The sequence below is a fragment of the Schistocerca cancellata genome, chromosome 2 (assembly GCF_023864275.1).
Source record: "Schistocerca cancellata isolate TAMUIC-IGC-003103 chromosome 2, iqSchCanc2.1, whole genome shotgun sequence".
NCBI classification, from domain to species: Eukaryota; Metazoa; Arthropoda; class Insecta; order Orthoptera; family Acrididae; genus Schistocerca; species Schistocerca cancellata.
In genome coordinates this window covers 947,217,457-947,233,651 of record NC_064627.1, presented here as the reverse complement: position 1 = coordinate 947,233,651, position 16,195 = coordinate 947,217,457, and the positions used below count along the sequence as shown (strand labels likewise).

Sequence of the window (16,195 nt, the reverse complement as noted above, 5' to 3'; positions counted from 1 at the left end):
GTCGAACGAGTGTTTTGTAAACCAACTCCTTTGTTGATGGACTACATTTTCTAAGGACTCTCCCAATGAATCTCAACCTGGTACCCGCCTTACCAACAATTAATTTTGTATGATCATTCCACTTCAAATCGTTCCGCACGCATATTCCCAGATATTTTACAGAAGTAACTGCTACCAGTGTTTGTTCCGCTATCATATAATCATACAATAAAGGATCCTTCTTTCTATGTATTCGCAATACATTACATTAGTCTATGTTAAGGGTCAGTTGCCACTCCCTACACCAAGTGCCTATCCGCTGCAGATCTTCCTGCATTTCGCTACAGTTTTCTAATGCTGCAACTTCTCTGTATACTACAGCATCATCCGCGAAAAGCCGCATGGAACTTCCAACACTATCTACGGGTCATTTATATATATTGTGAAAAGCAATGGTCCCATAACACTGCCCTGTGGCACGCCAGAGGTTACTTTAACGTCTGTAGACGTCTCTCCATTGATAACAACATGCTGTGTTCTGTTTGCTAAAAACTCTTCAATCCAGCCACACAGTTGTTGTTGTTGTTGTGGTCTTCAGTCCTGAGACTGGTTTGATGCAGCTCTCCATGCTACTCTATCCTGTGCAAGCTTCTTCATCGCCCAGTACCTACTGCAACCTACATCCTTCTGAATCTGCTTAGTGTATTCATCTCTTGGTCTCCCCCTACGATTTTTACCCTCCACGCTGCCCTCCAATACTAAATTGGTGATCCCTTGATGCCTCAGAACATGTCCTACCAACCGATCCCTTCTTCTGGTCAAGTTGTGCCACAAACTTCTCTTCTCCCCAATCCTATTCAATACTTCCTCATTAGTTATGTGATCTACCCATCTAATCTTCAGCATTCTTCTGTAGCACCACATTTCAAAAGCTTCTATTCTCTTCTTGTCCAAACTATTTATCGTCCATGTTTCACTTCCATACATGGCTACACTCCATACAAATACTTTCAGAAATGACTTCCTGACACTTAAATCTATACTCGATGTTAACAAATTTCTCTTCTTCAGAAACGCTTTCCTTGCCATTGCCAGTCTACATTTTATATCCTCTCTACTTAGACCATCATCAGTTATTTTTCTCCCCAAATAGCAAAACTCCTTTACTACTTTAAGTGTCTCATTTCCTAATCTAATACCCTCAACATCACCCGAATTAATTCGACTACATTCCATTATTCTTGTTTTGTTTTTGTTGATGTTCATCTTATATCCTCCCTTCAAGACACCATCCATTCCGTTCAACTGCTCTTCCAAGTCCTTTGCTGTCTCTGAAAGAATTACAATGTCATCGGCGAACCTCAAAGTTTTTATGTCTTCTCCATGGATTTTAATACCTACCCCGAATTTTTCTTTTGTTTCCTTTACTGCTTGCTCAATATACAGATTGAATAACATCGGGGAGAGGCTACAACCCTGTCTCACTCCCTTCCCAACCACTGCTTCCCTTTCATGTCCCTCGACTCTTATAACTGCCATCTGGTTTCTGTACAAATTGTAAATAGCCTTTCGCTCCCTGTATTTTACCCCTGCCACCTTTAGAATTTGAAAGAGAGTATTCCAGTCAACATTGTCAAAAGCTTTCTCTAAGTCTACAAATGCTAGAAACGTACGTTTGCCTTTCCTTAATCTTTCTTCTAAGATAAGTCGTAAGGTCAGTATTGCCTCACGTGTTCCAGTATTTCTACGGAATCCAAACTGATCTTCCCCGAGGTCGGCTTCTACTAGTTTTTCCATTCGTCTGTAAAGAATTCGTGTTAGTATTTTGCAGCTGTGGCTTATTAAACTGATTGTTCGGTAATTTTCACATCTGTCAACACCTGCTTTCTTTGGGATTGGAATTATTATATTCTTCTTGAAGTCTGAGGGTATTTCGCCTGTTTCATACATCTTGCTCACCAGATGGTAGAGTTTTGTCAGGACTGGCTCTCCCAAGGCCGTCAGTAGTTCCAATGGAATGTTGTCTACTCCGGGGGCCTTGTTTCGACTCAGGGCTTTCAGTGCTCTGTCAAACTCTTCACGCAGTATCTTATCTCCCATTTCATCTTCATCTACATCCTCTTCCATTTCCATAATATTGTCCTCAAGTGCATCGCCCTTGTATAGACCCTCTATATACTCCTTCCACCTTTCTGCTTTCCCTTCTTTGCTTAGAACTGGGTTTCCATCTGAGCTCTTGATGTTCATACAAGTGGTTCTCTTATCTCCAAAAGTCTCTTTAATTTTCCTGTAGGCAGTATCTATCTTACCCCTAGTGAGACACGCCTCTACATCCTTACATTTGTCCTCTAGCCATCCCTGCTTAGCCATTTTGCACTTCCTGTCGATATCATTTTTGAGACGTTTGTATTCCTTTTTGCCTGCTTCATTTACTGCATTTTTATATTTTCTCCTTTCATCAATTAAATTCAATATTTCTTCTGTTACCCAAGGATTTCTACTAGCCCTCGTCTTTTTACCTACTTGATCCTCTGCTGCCTTCACTACTTCATCCCTCAAAGCTACCCATTCTTCTTCTACTGTATTTCTTTCTCCCATTCCTGTCAATTGTTCCCTTACGCTCTCCCTGAAACTCTGTACAACCTCTGGTTCTTTCAGTTTATCCAGGTCCCATCTCCTTAAGTTCCCACCTTTTTGCACTTTCTTCAGTTTTAATCTACAGGTCATAACCAATAGATTGTGGTCAGAGTCCACATCTGCCCCTGGAAATGTCTTACAATTTAAAACCTGGTTCCTAAATCTCTGTCTTACCATTATATAATCTACTTTGTTTATCAGGCGACAATGCAGAACTGTATCGAACGCCTTCCAGAAGTCAAGAAAAATAGCATCTACCTGGGAGCCTGTATCTAATATTTTCTGGGTCTCATGAACAAATAAAGCGAGTTGGGTCTCACACGATCGCTGTTTCCGGAATCCATGTTGATTCCTACATAGTAGATTCTGGGTTTCCAAAAACGACATGATACTCGAGCAAAAAACATGTTCTAAAATTCTACAACAGATCGACATCAGAGATATAGGTCTATAGTTTTGCGCATCTGCTCAACGACCATTCTTGAAGACTGGGACTACCTGTGCTCTTTTCCAATCATTTGGAACCTTCCGTTCCTCTAGAGACTTGCAGTACACGGCTGTTAGAAGGGGGGCTAGTTCTTTCGCATACTCTGTGTAGAAACGAATTGGTATCCCGTCAGGTCCAGTGGACTTTCCTCTGTTGAGTGATTCCAGTTCCTTTTCTATTCCTTGAACACTTATTTCGATGTCAGCCATTTTTTCGTTTGTGCGAGGATTTAGAGAAGGAACTGCAGTGCAGTCTTCCTCTGTGAAACAGCTTTGGAAAAAGGTGTTTAGTATTTCAGCTTTACGCGTGTCATCCTCTGTTTCAATGCCTTCATCATCCCGGAGTGTCTGGATATGCTGTTTCGAGCCACTTACTGATTTAACGTAAGACCAGAACTTCCTAGGATTTTCTGTCAAGTCGGTACATAGAATTTTACTTTCGAATTCACTGAACGCTTCACGCATAGCCCTCCTTACGCTAACTTTGACATCGTTTAGCTTCTGTTTGTCTGAGAGGTTTTGGCTGCGTTTAAACTTAGAGTGAAGCTCTCTTTGCTTTCGCAGTAGTTTCCTAACTTTGTTGTTGTATCACGGTGGGTTTTTCCCATCCCTCAGAGTTTTACTCGGCACGTACCTGTCTAAAACACATTTTACGATTGCCTTGAACTTTTTCCATAAACACTCAACATTGTCAGTGTTGGAACAGAAATTTTCGCTTTGATCTGTTAGGTAGTCTGAAATCTGCCTTCTATAACTCTTGCTAAACAGATAAACCTTCCTCCCTTTTTTTGTATTCCTATTAACTTCCATATTCAGGGATGCTGCAACGGCCTTATGATCACTGATTCCCTGTTCTGCACATACAGAGTCGAAAAGTTCGGGTCTGTTTGTTATCAGTAGGTCCAAGATGTTATCTCCACGAGTTGGTTCTCTGTTTAATTGCTCGAGATAATTTTCGGATAGTGCACTCAGTATAATGTCACTCGATGCTCTGTCCCTACCACCCGTCCTAAACATCTGAGTGTCCCAGTCTATATCTGGTAAATTGAAATCTCCACCTAAGACTATAACATGCTGAGAAAATTTATGTGAAATGTATTCCAAATTTTCTCTCAGTTGTTCTGCCACTAATGCTGCTGAGTCGGGAAGTCGATAAAAGGAGCCAATTATTAACCTAGCTCGGTTGTTGAGTGTAACCTTCACCCATAATAATTCACAGGAACTATCCACTTCTACTTCACTACAGGATAAACTACTACTAACAGCGACGAACACTCCACCACCGGTTGCATGCAGTCTATCCTTTCTAAACACCGTCTGTACCTTTGTAAAAATTTCGGCAGAATTTATCTCTGGCTTCAGCCAGCTTTCTGTACCTATAACGATTTCAGCTTCGGTGCTTTCTATCAGCGCTTAAAGTTCCGGTACTTTACCAACGCAGCTTCGACAGTTTACAATTACAATACCGATTGCTGCTTGGTCCCTGCATGTCCTGACTTTTCCCCGCACTCGTTGAGGCTGTTGCCCTTTCTGTACTTGGCCAAAGCCATCTAACCTAAAAAACCGCCCAGCCCACGCCACACAACCCCTGCTACCCGTGTAGCCGCTTGTTGCGTGTAGTGGACTCCTGACCTATCCAGCGGAACCCGAAACCCCACCACCCTATGGCGCAAGTCGAGGAATCTGCAGCCCACACCGTCGCAGAACTGTCTCAACCTCTGATTCAGACCCTCCACTCGGCTCTGTACCAAAGGTCCGCAGTCAGTCCTGTCGACGATGCTGCAGATGGTGAGCTCTGCTTTCATCCCGCTAGCGAGACTGGCAGTCTTCACCAAATCAGATAGCCGCCGGAAGCCAGAGAGGATTTCCTCCGATCCATAGCGACACACATCATTGGTGCCGACATGAGCGACCACCTGCAGATGGGTGCACCCTGTACCCTTCATGGCATCCGGAAGAACCCTTTCCACATCTGGAATGACTCCCCTCTGTATGCACACGAAGTGCACATTGGTTTTCTTCCCCTCTCTTGCTGCCATATCCCTAAGGGGCCCCATTACGCGCCTGACCTTGGAACTCCCAACTACCAGTAAGCCCACCCTCTGCGACCGCCCGGATCTTGCAGACTGAGGGGCAACCTCTGGAACAGGACAAGCAGCCATGTCAGGCCGAAGATCAGTATCAGCCTGAGACAGAGCCTGAAACCGGTTCGTCAGACAGACTGGAGAGGCCTTCCGTTCAGCCCTCCGGAATGTCTTTTGCCCCCTGACACACCTTGAGACGACCTTCCACTCTACCACAGGTGAGGGATCAGCCTCAATGTGGGCAGTATCCCGGGCAACCACAGTCGTAGTCCGATCGGGGGACGAGCTGGCCGTCCCCGACAAACCCCCATCCGGACCCCCACAGTGATGCCCATTGGCAACAGCCTCAAGCTGTGTGACCGAAGCCAACACTGCCTGAAGCTGGGAGCGAAGGGATGCCAACTCAGGCTGCATCCGAACACAGCAGTTGCAGTCCCTATCCATGCTAAAAACTGTTATGCAAAGAACGTCTGAACTAATCTACAGAGAGCACAAACGAATCGACAGAAAATTTAAACAGTTATTAAAATACAAGATTGCCTAGTAAATGCAGTAAATGCTGCTACAAGCGCACTGCTAACACACTGATCGGCGGCGGAAGGAGACTACGCGATTTTACACTATTCAGGTACTAAAACGCGATGCTACAACTCTCAAATACTATAATACGCCCAAAATTTATGAATTAAACAATGCAAGTACCAAAAACACGCAAAGAAATTAAGAATTAAACTATGTAACAAATGAGTGAGCTAGGAGTATACGACTTGCTGCTGCAGCTGCTTATCCAACGGCGGCAGGGAGCACACTGACTGCGACCAACCGACGCTGGCCGTTCAAAACAAAAACAGAAGACAGATGACTACGTGAATTTACACTATTCAGGTACTAAAACGCGATGCTACAACTCTCAAATACTATAATACGCCCGAAATTTATGAATTAAACAATGCAAGTACCAAAAACATGCAAAGAAATTAAGAATTAAACTATGTAACAAATGAGTGAGCTAGGAGTATACGACTTGCTGCTGCAGCTGCTTATCCAACGGCGGCAGGGAGCAATGCAGGAGGCTTTTGGAAAGAAGCTGGATGCTTGTGAGTGAGATTAACATAAAATTAATTGTTGGTAAGGCGGGTACCAGGTTGAGATTCATTGGGAGAGTCCTTAGAAAATGTAGTCCATCAACAAAGGAGGTGGCTTACAAAACACTCGTTCGACCTATACTTGAGTATTGCTCATCAGTGTGGGATCCGTACCAGATCGGGTTGACGGAGGAGATAGAGAAGATCCAAAGAAGAGTGGCGCGTTTCGTCACAGGGTTATTTGGTAACCGTGATAGCGTTACTGAGATGTTTAACAAACTCAAGTGGCAGACTCTGCAAGAGAGGCGCTCTGCATCGCGGTGTAGCTTGCTCGCCAGGTTTCGAGAGGGTGCGTTTCTGGATGAGGTATCGAATATATTGCTTCCCCCTACTTATACCTCCCGAGGAGATCACGAATGTAAAATTAGAGAGATTAGAGCGCGCACAGAGGCTTTCAGACAGTCGTTCTTCCCGCGAACCATACGCGACTGGAATAGGAAAGGGAGATAATGACAGTGGCACGTAAAGTGCCCTCCGCCACACACCGTTGGGTGGCTTGCGGAGTATAAATGTAGATGTAGATGTAGATGAATTTATTTCAAACAATGGAGTTTATAGAAAGATCACATGGATACAGTACACAATCATTCACAGCAAGCTTAGGACAGCTCGAGTGAGAAAAGATATTTTTCCCTGTGGTAGGTCTAAATAAACTCATTTTCAAAGAGTTTTGCTTCTGTTATATTTTGCATCATTGATGGTGAGGTCCCCCAGAGCTGCCCACAGACTGTCTGACTGCCTGTGTTTGCCTGCCTGCAGCAATTCGTTGATAGTGGTTTTGATCACTTTTAGCATTTCTGATGCCAACCAGTTTGCTTTATGGTAGACTGGTGGGCTAGCATGGTGTTGATTTTGTCCATTATGTCACGTCTAATGCTTCTCTGTTTATACATTTCACACATTGCATTGAGAATATAGATACACACACACACACACACACACACACACACACACACACACACACACACACACAGTGGATGCATGCATACTCGCAGAAAACTTCTACAGACCTGTATTTGTTGTGAGTCATGTGGGGTAGGATTCACCAACTGTCCGTATGTGCAGTCCAGCAACACTTCAGTGGGTGCTGTTCCTGCTTTAAGTGCCTGTTTTGTGGCATCCAAGTCACCTCACAAATGTGCCCAAGCTTCCAATGCAAAATTATCATTGGGTAGCCTGAGACTCTCCTTTTCTGTTCTTCATAACTCTTTGTCACCACTTATATTTGGACTCCAAAGCCCCATGGTTGTTAAGTTGTTGTTGGCAGATGCCACATGTAAGATTTGAAGGAGGTTGTACTGAAGTTTCCCCTCTGACACTTCATGTTACTATGCTGGCAGACTGCCAGGTACTGAGTCTCCACTGCTAGTTTGTGTGGGGGATCAATAGTGATATATCAGGGGAGAAGTGAAATCAATGGACGAAATTCGTGCCCAAAATCAGTTCATGACAATAAACTGCTATGTAAATTTCTTATGCAAACCAAGGACAACAGTGTGTGTCATGGTTTCAAATAGCCTGATAAAAGTGGCGTTTTGCGGCATGCAGTTAGATGTCATATGTTCCATTTGTGGCATTTCCCCAGGAATGCTGCTCACTTCAGAGCCAGTGTCTACAAGGAACTATTGATTTGTTGAGATATATAGCCCATATACTGTAACACCACCACTTTTAGATGGGGCAGAATTAGTTTGGCCCACTTGCTTGAGCTATAGGCAGCTTTGTTGTGCATCATGATCCAGGGCATCTACTGCAGACTGCAGTTTGCCTTTAGGTAATTGCATGGCATGGAGCAGCTGCATGCCTGGTTGCTGAAACATGAGTGAAGCCAACACAGTCACAGCCATGCCCCTTCACTGCCATGAGGTATGTTATTGTTGGTCACAGGTGTGGAAGTTATGACCAGCCAGTGATCACTGCTCTTGGAGTCGTCATTCGTGACATCAATCTTGTCAGTGTACATAATCTCTCAAGTTTGTGTCTCCTCATGGCTGCAGCCAGCATGTTGTGCCAGAACTTTGGTGGTGGTGTTTATTGTTACATCGCACTTGAGTATTGCTGTTGCTGTGGGATTCCGAAAAGTCTGTCAGCCAGAAAAAATTTGCTTTCCCTCATATCATATTTGTGTACAATTATCATTGACTGTATCTGAGGCAGTACTTTAATTAACCAGTGTGTGCTATGTAACATGGCAGTCAGGTTGATCAATTCATAAGATATCTCCACAGCTGGGAGAGTGTCCTGCTGCCCAATCTTTCCTCATAAATTACTTTTCATAACTGTTATGTCAAGGGCCACAAACATGGAAGTATCATTGATGATTCCATAATTGTATAATGTGAGTTTGATGTTCATGAAACATGCTGCCAGGTGCTTTGGTTGGAAAGTTGGTAGTTTAGGTTGAGAACCAGATCGTATATGTGCTCCACAGAAGTTTACTGGGGATGTGTTGGAATGTTTGGTCTGAGGTCAATGGTAGATGAGATCCCATGTACCGTGCATGACACAGATGGAAAACCAAGAGGCTTCTTCCGATGTGGCTCAACTGGCTGGGCCCCACAATCGATTATGAATGAATTCGTCTGGATCATTCCCAAAACAGATTGACCAGTAAAATAACACGAAGTCTTGTCACGCAGACATGAAATAGTTGCCCAAATGGTGTCTTGTTTATGTGAAGCAAGATTTTCATCATCACCAAAAGCACAAAGGCATTCAAAATGCATTGAAATTGTTTGTGCACATGTTGAGCATAGTTGCCGTCAATGGTAAGATACAGAAGAACCTCACTTTCATGTGTCACACCTGATCCAAGTGGAAGAGAATATCGTGTGAGTCACTCTTAGTGTCACCATTCCATACAAATTGTCTGAAAAGATATCAAAGCTAACACTCCATTTTAAAGTACACTTGTTATGTGAAGATAAAAGCTGCTGCTTGTTGTGGGGTCAAGACTGTCGAAATTGCAATGCAGGAGGCTTGCGGAATGAAGCTGGTTGCTAGTGAGTGAGGTTAATACTTGTTTATTACTAGCAATGGAACAAACAGAAAGGTCATGTGCTTACAATACAATCATTCACAATGATCTGAGGATGGCTCAAGTGACAAAGATATCCCTCCCTTTGTGAGGGCTAAGTAATATCACTGTCAGAGAGTTTTAGCTGGTACTTCATGTCACCAGTGGTGTGGTCTCCATCACAGGTAGTGTGGTCTGATAAGTGTAATTTTGCATTATTATCTACCACAGGATGTACTGTATTGTCCCAAAAAAAGCTGCCAACTTTACCCAAATTTCCCTCTCGAAAATTTAGGCTTCAGCTTGTATCCACTACTTTGTCTTTTTACATACACTTTCTGTAAAAGTGTTATGCTCATATGCAGCTGTACAATTAGTGCATTTAATGGAAACTGCTGGCAAGGCATTCTGCTGCACAACAATGCAAACTTTTGCCAGTATTTTATTGGCTTTAACATTATGTAGGTCTATTGATATAGTTTTGTTAGTTTATAATTCAGTTTCAGGTGGATACTGGTAAGAAAAACAGATTTATGCCGATATGAATGACCATTTACAGTGCAAAGCATCATCAAGCCAAGGAATTTGATGTACTTATGATGCAAGCTTCAAACTACAGTTGTTCGTTATGCCAAAACCACAACCGACAGAGAGGCCAGATGAAAGTATGGCCTGGACAAATGTAATGTGCAACATTATGTTGCTTCAGAAAAAAATGGAAGAAAGCAGTTTCCACAAGAAAATCATTCAGGGCACCAAAATGTGGCATATATCTGGAACTAGAAGCTAAGGTTCTTTCCTATGTGTAAAGTAAGAGGAAAGATGGGATGCCTATCTCTTGAGATATAATCTAACTGAAGGCCTTGGATATTGCAAGAGTCTTAAACAAGCCACAAGAAGACTTCTGTGTGAGTACTGGTTGGTGTCATTGGTTTATGCAGAAAAATTGCCTTGTTCTCCTGTGAAGTACTACTCTAGCACAGAGAATCCTGGCAGATTTCATGGAGAAACCAGTTAACTTCCATTGGTATGTCATCCAGTTGCTGAAAGTGTGAATCATGCTCTGTTCATCAGAGTGGCAATGCTGATGAAGTACCATTATTTTTTGACATGCCAAACAGTATGACTGTAGACATGAAACAAGCATAAACTATCTCATTTAAGAGGAACTGCGAATGAAAAATAGAATAAGTGTGATATTAGCTACTACTGCCGATGGGAGGAAGTTACCACTTTATGTCATTCTGCAAATAAAAACCATGTCGAAATAAATCTTTCCTAAGGACTTAATGATTCACTGCCGAGGAGAGGGTGGGATGCCAGTGCAACTGATTGTTGACTGGCTGTCTGCTGTTTGGAGTCACAGACCTGGCACACAGCTTGCTAAGAAGTGATACTAGTTTTTGGATGCTTTTAAGGGACATCTAACTGCTGAAGTACAAAATAAACTTGCTGCATGAGAGACAGATCGTGTCATAAAACCCAGAGGAATACCTTCAAAACTACAGGTTCTAGATCTGAACAAGGACAAGTCATTCAAGGACAATCTATGAAAAATGTTTTCAGTTTGGCTCCTGGAAGAAGACCAGCCCTTTCACCACCTGGTAAGAAGAAGAAGCCATCAGTCACCCTTCTGTGCCAGCGGATTCTTGCTTCTTGGTCCTCCATATTCTCAGGGTCTGTCATAAAGGGGTTCAAGAAATGCTGTATACTGAATGCATTGGAAGTCAGCGAGTGCAAAATGCTGTGGGAAGAGAATAAGAAAATGATGGGAATGAGAGTGATGAAGCAAATACTGGCATTGGTTGTGATGTGAGTGAATAGAACAAAGTATGGTACCAGTATGTTAGGTGCCAATGTTCCGTGTCATATGTTAGAACAAATGTTTACAGCACATACTTCATGTAACTACAAGTAAATTTCTGGCAATTTTTCTTTTCTGTCAATGTGTGGCTCATTTTATAGAAAAAGATTTTTTTTAAATTTCTTCTTCTTAATTCAAAGGTGTAGCTTACAAGTAGTGGCAACTTATTATCGGGCCAATATGGTAACTGCATGTAGGAAACACAGGGAGAAGGATACAATTCAGCCGGTGTTCTGCCAACTTTGAAGCATGGTGGAGTTTCTGGAATGATTTGGGCACTAATAATATGTTTTTTGTCACAGCTGTTGTTTCCAGCATGGCATCACATCTGCAGCATGACAGTTGAAAATACCTTAAAAATGGTTAGATGATCAAGGTGAAGCCTAATGTCTTCTGTGGCTCTATTATGTGAAAGAGATGTGGAACCTATTAACTGACACTACATTGTTGTGGCACATTGGCATAACTGCTGCATAGTTTCCAAAGCAGTTTTTATTGTACATAGAGCAACTAAAAGTTTTTAATGTGTCTGGAGCCATACCTACAGCAGTGTTTCGCATAGACTTTGTATGAAGTATGGCAGAAGATCCATATGGCAAACAATATGGTCAAGATAACCTACAGATGTTAGTTGGTGTGGGATATGAGGAAACTAGGAACCACAGATAGATCTGATGTCTTAATCATTTTCTAGCAGTATTAATAGCTCAAGAGAGGAGCTGGAAAGGCATGCTATATTGCCGAAAGACAATCGATAAGACAGCCCACCTCCTAAATGAATATGATGCCCACCAAAACTTGATTCTACTCCCACTAGTTACAGTCTTACAGTAATAGTTTGACTAGTTGTTCTGGCATTTCTCTCCAGGCATGCCAACACTCATTTATCATATAAAACTGGCAATTTGATTTATGGGAGAAGGGTACTCACTGCCAATCAGCAGCAGTACAGTTCGGATATTATTGAGGATATAAAGTACTGTATTTGCTCTTAGTGAACCGACATTAATATGGCTGCACACTGTTTCCATCTACAACAGGAGTCCCAAAGCAACTCCCTGGTTTATTTGAACAGAGATATGTTTCGTTGTATCAAGTCATTTGGCCATAACATGCCATTGTATGATGAGTGTTCAAAAGAAAAGGTACTTATCCAAAAGCAATCACCAGACGGCTGAGCACAATTATTCCGCTGTTTCATAAGCTGAAGGATTCCCTGTTCCTAGAACTCCTGTGGCTGTGATAGGAGCCAGTCCTCCATTGTGTCCTTCAGTTTGCTGTCCGAGTTGAAGCGGTTCCTTTTGAGATATTTTTTCATGGACCAAAGCACATGGAAGTCATGAGGTTATATGTCTGGACTGTAGGGCGGATACTTAAGCTGCTCCCACTTGGAACTTGGCCATTAAAGTTTGTGTGAAGTTGGAGACATGTGGATACACGTTATCATGAAGAAGGATCACTCCCACTGTGGGCAGCCCACACCATTTGCTCTTGACAAACTTGTGTAGGCTATGGAGGATTTGACAGTGCGTGCCACATTAATGGTTTTTCTGTGTTCAAGGAATTCTCTGAGTATCTGACCTGGGATGCTGAAAAAGACAGTGGGCATCACCTTGCCTGCTGTGGGCACAGCTTTGAATTTTTTTGGGGGAGGTGGTGACACATTTCACATTCCTAGATGTCACAGTACTTTATCCCAAAGCAGCATAATCAAATTTCAACTGGTTTTGTTGTTATACCATTTTGTACCTTTTCATTTGAACATTCCTTACAATTCACATTCACCTCTTTCTACAACAGTAAATAGAGCTCTGCAATTTCTACAAAAGGTTCACAATGCTGTCATTAGCATACTCGCATATATGTGAAAAATCTACAAACTTCATATTTTCAAAAATCTAGCTTCCGTGGTCTCGAAGTCTATGATCGCCTGTTTTCCCAGTGTGGATGCAGGACTTCTGTTGTCAAGGAGAGCATTGAGTATAGAGTTTCAGGCAGTCTGTCAGTACTCAACTTACTTTGCTACTGGAGATAATGTGATGTACATTGTGAATTATGCACTTCACTCTTAACATCTAGGAGGTAGTCATTATAAGGTGACTCGACAGCACACGTACAGCTGCTTAGGATAAGGATCTCTTCATTATGAAACACTGCAGAGTGAACAGTTCCATTTAGATGACATGGACTTGGAGAATAATTCCTCTCCAAGGCATCTGACTCACCTGTGTGGATACTCTGCAGGTTCATTTTAAGTAACTGGCGTCCTTAATCACACATTTACTTCATGGAGCTAAGAATTGGCTTTCTGAAGTACTAGATCACTTGGCAGTTTTGTGAACACTACAATGCTCCCTTAACAGACAAGGAACTTACTATCTTACATGTATAGTGCACTCACAAAGTACTTTTTATCTTTTTGCACAAACCTTATGTACAGGTGCTCCAAGGGAAAATGATGCTTCAGATTACAAGAGTGCTTTTTGATGCACCCTCAAGGGAGAAAGGCTTTGTTTTTATTCATTAGCATTTTTTAAGCATTGCATATGTAATGAGTTTCATTAATTAATGAAGATAACATTCATATGTACAGTCACAGTTAGCTTTATTTTCAGTAATGCATGATTCAGTAATGCATGATTCACGTCCTATTCCAATTTTCTGTACAGGTTCCGGAACTCTCGGAACCGAGGTGATGCAAAAGTTTTTTTGATGTGTCTACATTCATTAAAATTACAATATTGTGTGTTTTAGATGTAATTGATCAACTTAAGTAGTCATGCTATTACTTTGTAAGTAGCAGCATTAAGATAGGCCTGGAATTTCTGCTCTAAACCTACCTACCCTAGCATGTCTAAAATAAATTGTTTCAGTGGATCTGATGTTACTGAATATTTCCATCTAGCATTGCATGTTGTTTGCTTCAGAAGACTGCAATGAATGTATTTACCTTAATTATTTTATGTCAATTTCACCTTTTAAGACCCATCCAAATCTGAATTTGTGTATTACTATTTTGTGTAGCTCATAATCTAGTGCAATCATGTTTGTTCATTGGTCTTAAACGTAACTATTGAGTTTAGTTAACTGTGATACACATGCTTACATTCTAATGTCATGTTTTCTTCTACAGACTATTTAGTAAAGTTATGCTCTGAAAAAGTCGCACCCATATGACCGACTGAGATGGCACAATGGTAATGCATTCACATGAGGAGTGAAGTTTAAATCCCACCCAGCACCCAGATGTAGTTTTTCTGTGGTATCCTTAAATTGCATTAGGCAAATGTATGTATGGTTCCGTCACAGAGCAAATTTACATCTCTATCCGTTTCCTCCCATACATTCTGCTCTGTTTCCAGTGACCTTATTGTTGTCATTGTGGAAGGGACATCCCAAATCCCAATCCTCCTCCTTCCTTTACAGCAATCACATTCAGAAAGCACAATTGAACCTCATAATGTATGCCTGAAAAATCTCATTTTCTCTTGCCTGTCAGCATAATATAGATTGAACAATCGAGGAAACATAATCAAATGTATGTTAGATCCCAGAGCTCTTACTGAGCAGGTCCATTCTTTGGATTCTGAATAGAGGCTACACTTATGAAACATAGGATGGTATTCTATGTATATCATCTGGTTTCTCCTCCACTGTCATACCACATTCAGGTGTAGCCTGTTGTTAAGATGAATATGGAAATCTTTTCTTAGAAACAACTATCTTGTATAGCCGTGTGTGTGTGTGTTTTACATTCTCTCTCTGACATTTTCACCCAGTACCTTCTGCAATAGTTTCTGATCATTTCCTATGCAATTTTAGGTGATTCAAGAATATCAGCAGCAAGGATTTGCTTTCTTGATGGCAGCTTTTAACAATCCTCATCATCTGGAAGATCTCACAGGCCTCACAGAAATACACCAAAAGAGTGAAGATGCAGAGGTAATGATATTTTCCCCTTGTATTTTAAGTTAGTTGATTATCAGCCATGTACTGACTGACATACTAATTTTTGAGGGTATAAAAGATAAAGAGTTCACTGTAATTTTCAGTGTCACAGACTAGATTTTACATTTGAATACACAAAAGTTCTGCATTTTATTTCCTACAGTTTTTATGACTTTTTGTATTACTTTTGTCATAGAGAAAATATTAAAAAATTATCCTTTGATTAATGTTCTAGTGTAATGTCACAGTTACTCCACAACATATGGCAATAAAGACTGACATCCTACTTGCTTTCTGTTTCAGGTGTGGGAGCTCAGTGACATGAGTGATACAGAATAAGAGATAGCATATGTTTCATGCTCTGAGGCATGTAATTAAAATACATTGCTATATTTCATTTTCAGACTGCTGCTTTACCTCAGTTTGATGCTCAGTAAAAAGTTTGCTAGTCTTATTCACAATAAACATGCTGCAAATTTTGGACTTTATATAATTTGTTTTCAAAGTTTCCTGTCAACCATCACACATTCTGTGAAAACTGTTAGTAGTATTGCAGCCATACTTTTTGCATCTTTTGTACAAAGATGTTCATACCAAAAAAGCTTGCTACTCTGTTGGCAGAGGTGTGTGTGTGTGTGTGTGTGTGTGTGTGTGTGTGTGTGTGTGTGTGTGTCAAGTTTAGTCAGGTATATTTGTTTAATGTTTCACATCATTCTCTACTTTTTGTTCACTCATTACTGTATTATTATACACTTCCTTTAGTTGATGGTAAATTTTTGCAGGGTTCACTTCCCAGCATTCCAACAGCAAATAACATCTCTGACAGACAGACAGTTGTATCTCTCAGTTCATGTTAAACAATCACAAGAACATCTTGTTCTGACTGACACTCACAGAATGCTGAGATTAGTTTTTGAGGAAAGCATTCAACCATAAACAGATGCCAGATATTAATCTGCACAGTGAGAATACGTGATAGGGGTACCATTGCATTTCAAGGTTTTGTAATATGCTAGTATTAAAACAATAATGGAAA

The 16,195-nt window shown here is 41.4% G+C and overlaps 1 protein-coding gene across 1 annotated transcript in view; it reads left to right on the top strand.

Annotated features, from left to right (window-relative positions):
* The window catches only part of LOC126162924 (ubiquitin-like modifier-activating enzyme ATG7), a 111,087-nt gene extending 95,428 nt beyond the window's left edge, over positions 1–15,659 (top strand). The window contains exons 12-13 of the mRNA XM_049919742.1: positions 15,034–15,153; positions 15,463–15,659. Coding sequence (XP_049775699.1) covers positions 15,034–15,153; positions 15,463–15,498 — 156 coding nt within the window. The 3' untranslated portion in view covers positions 15,499–15,659. The remainder of the gene's footprint in view (positions 1–15,033; positions 15,154–15,462) is intronic.
* Positions 15,660–16,195: the final 536 nt, after the last annotated feature.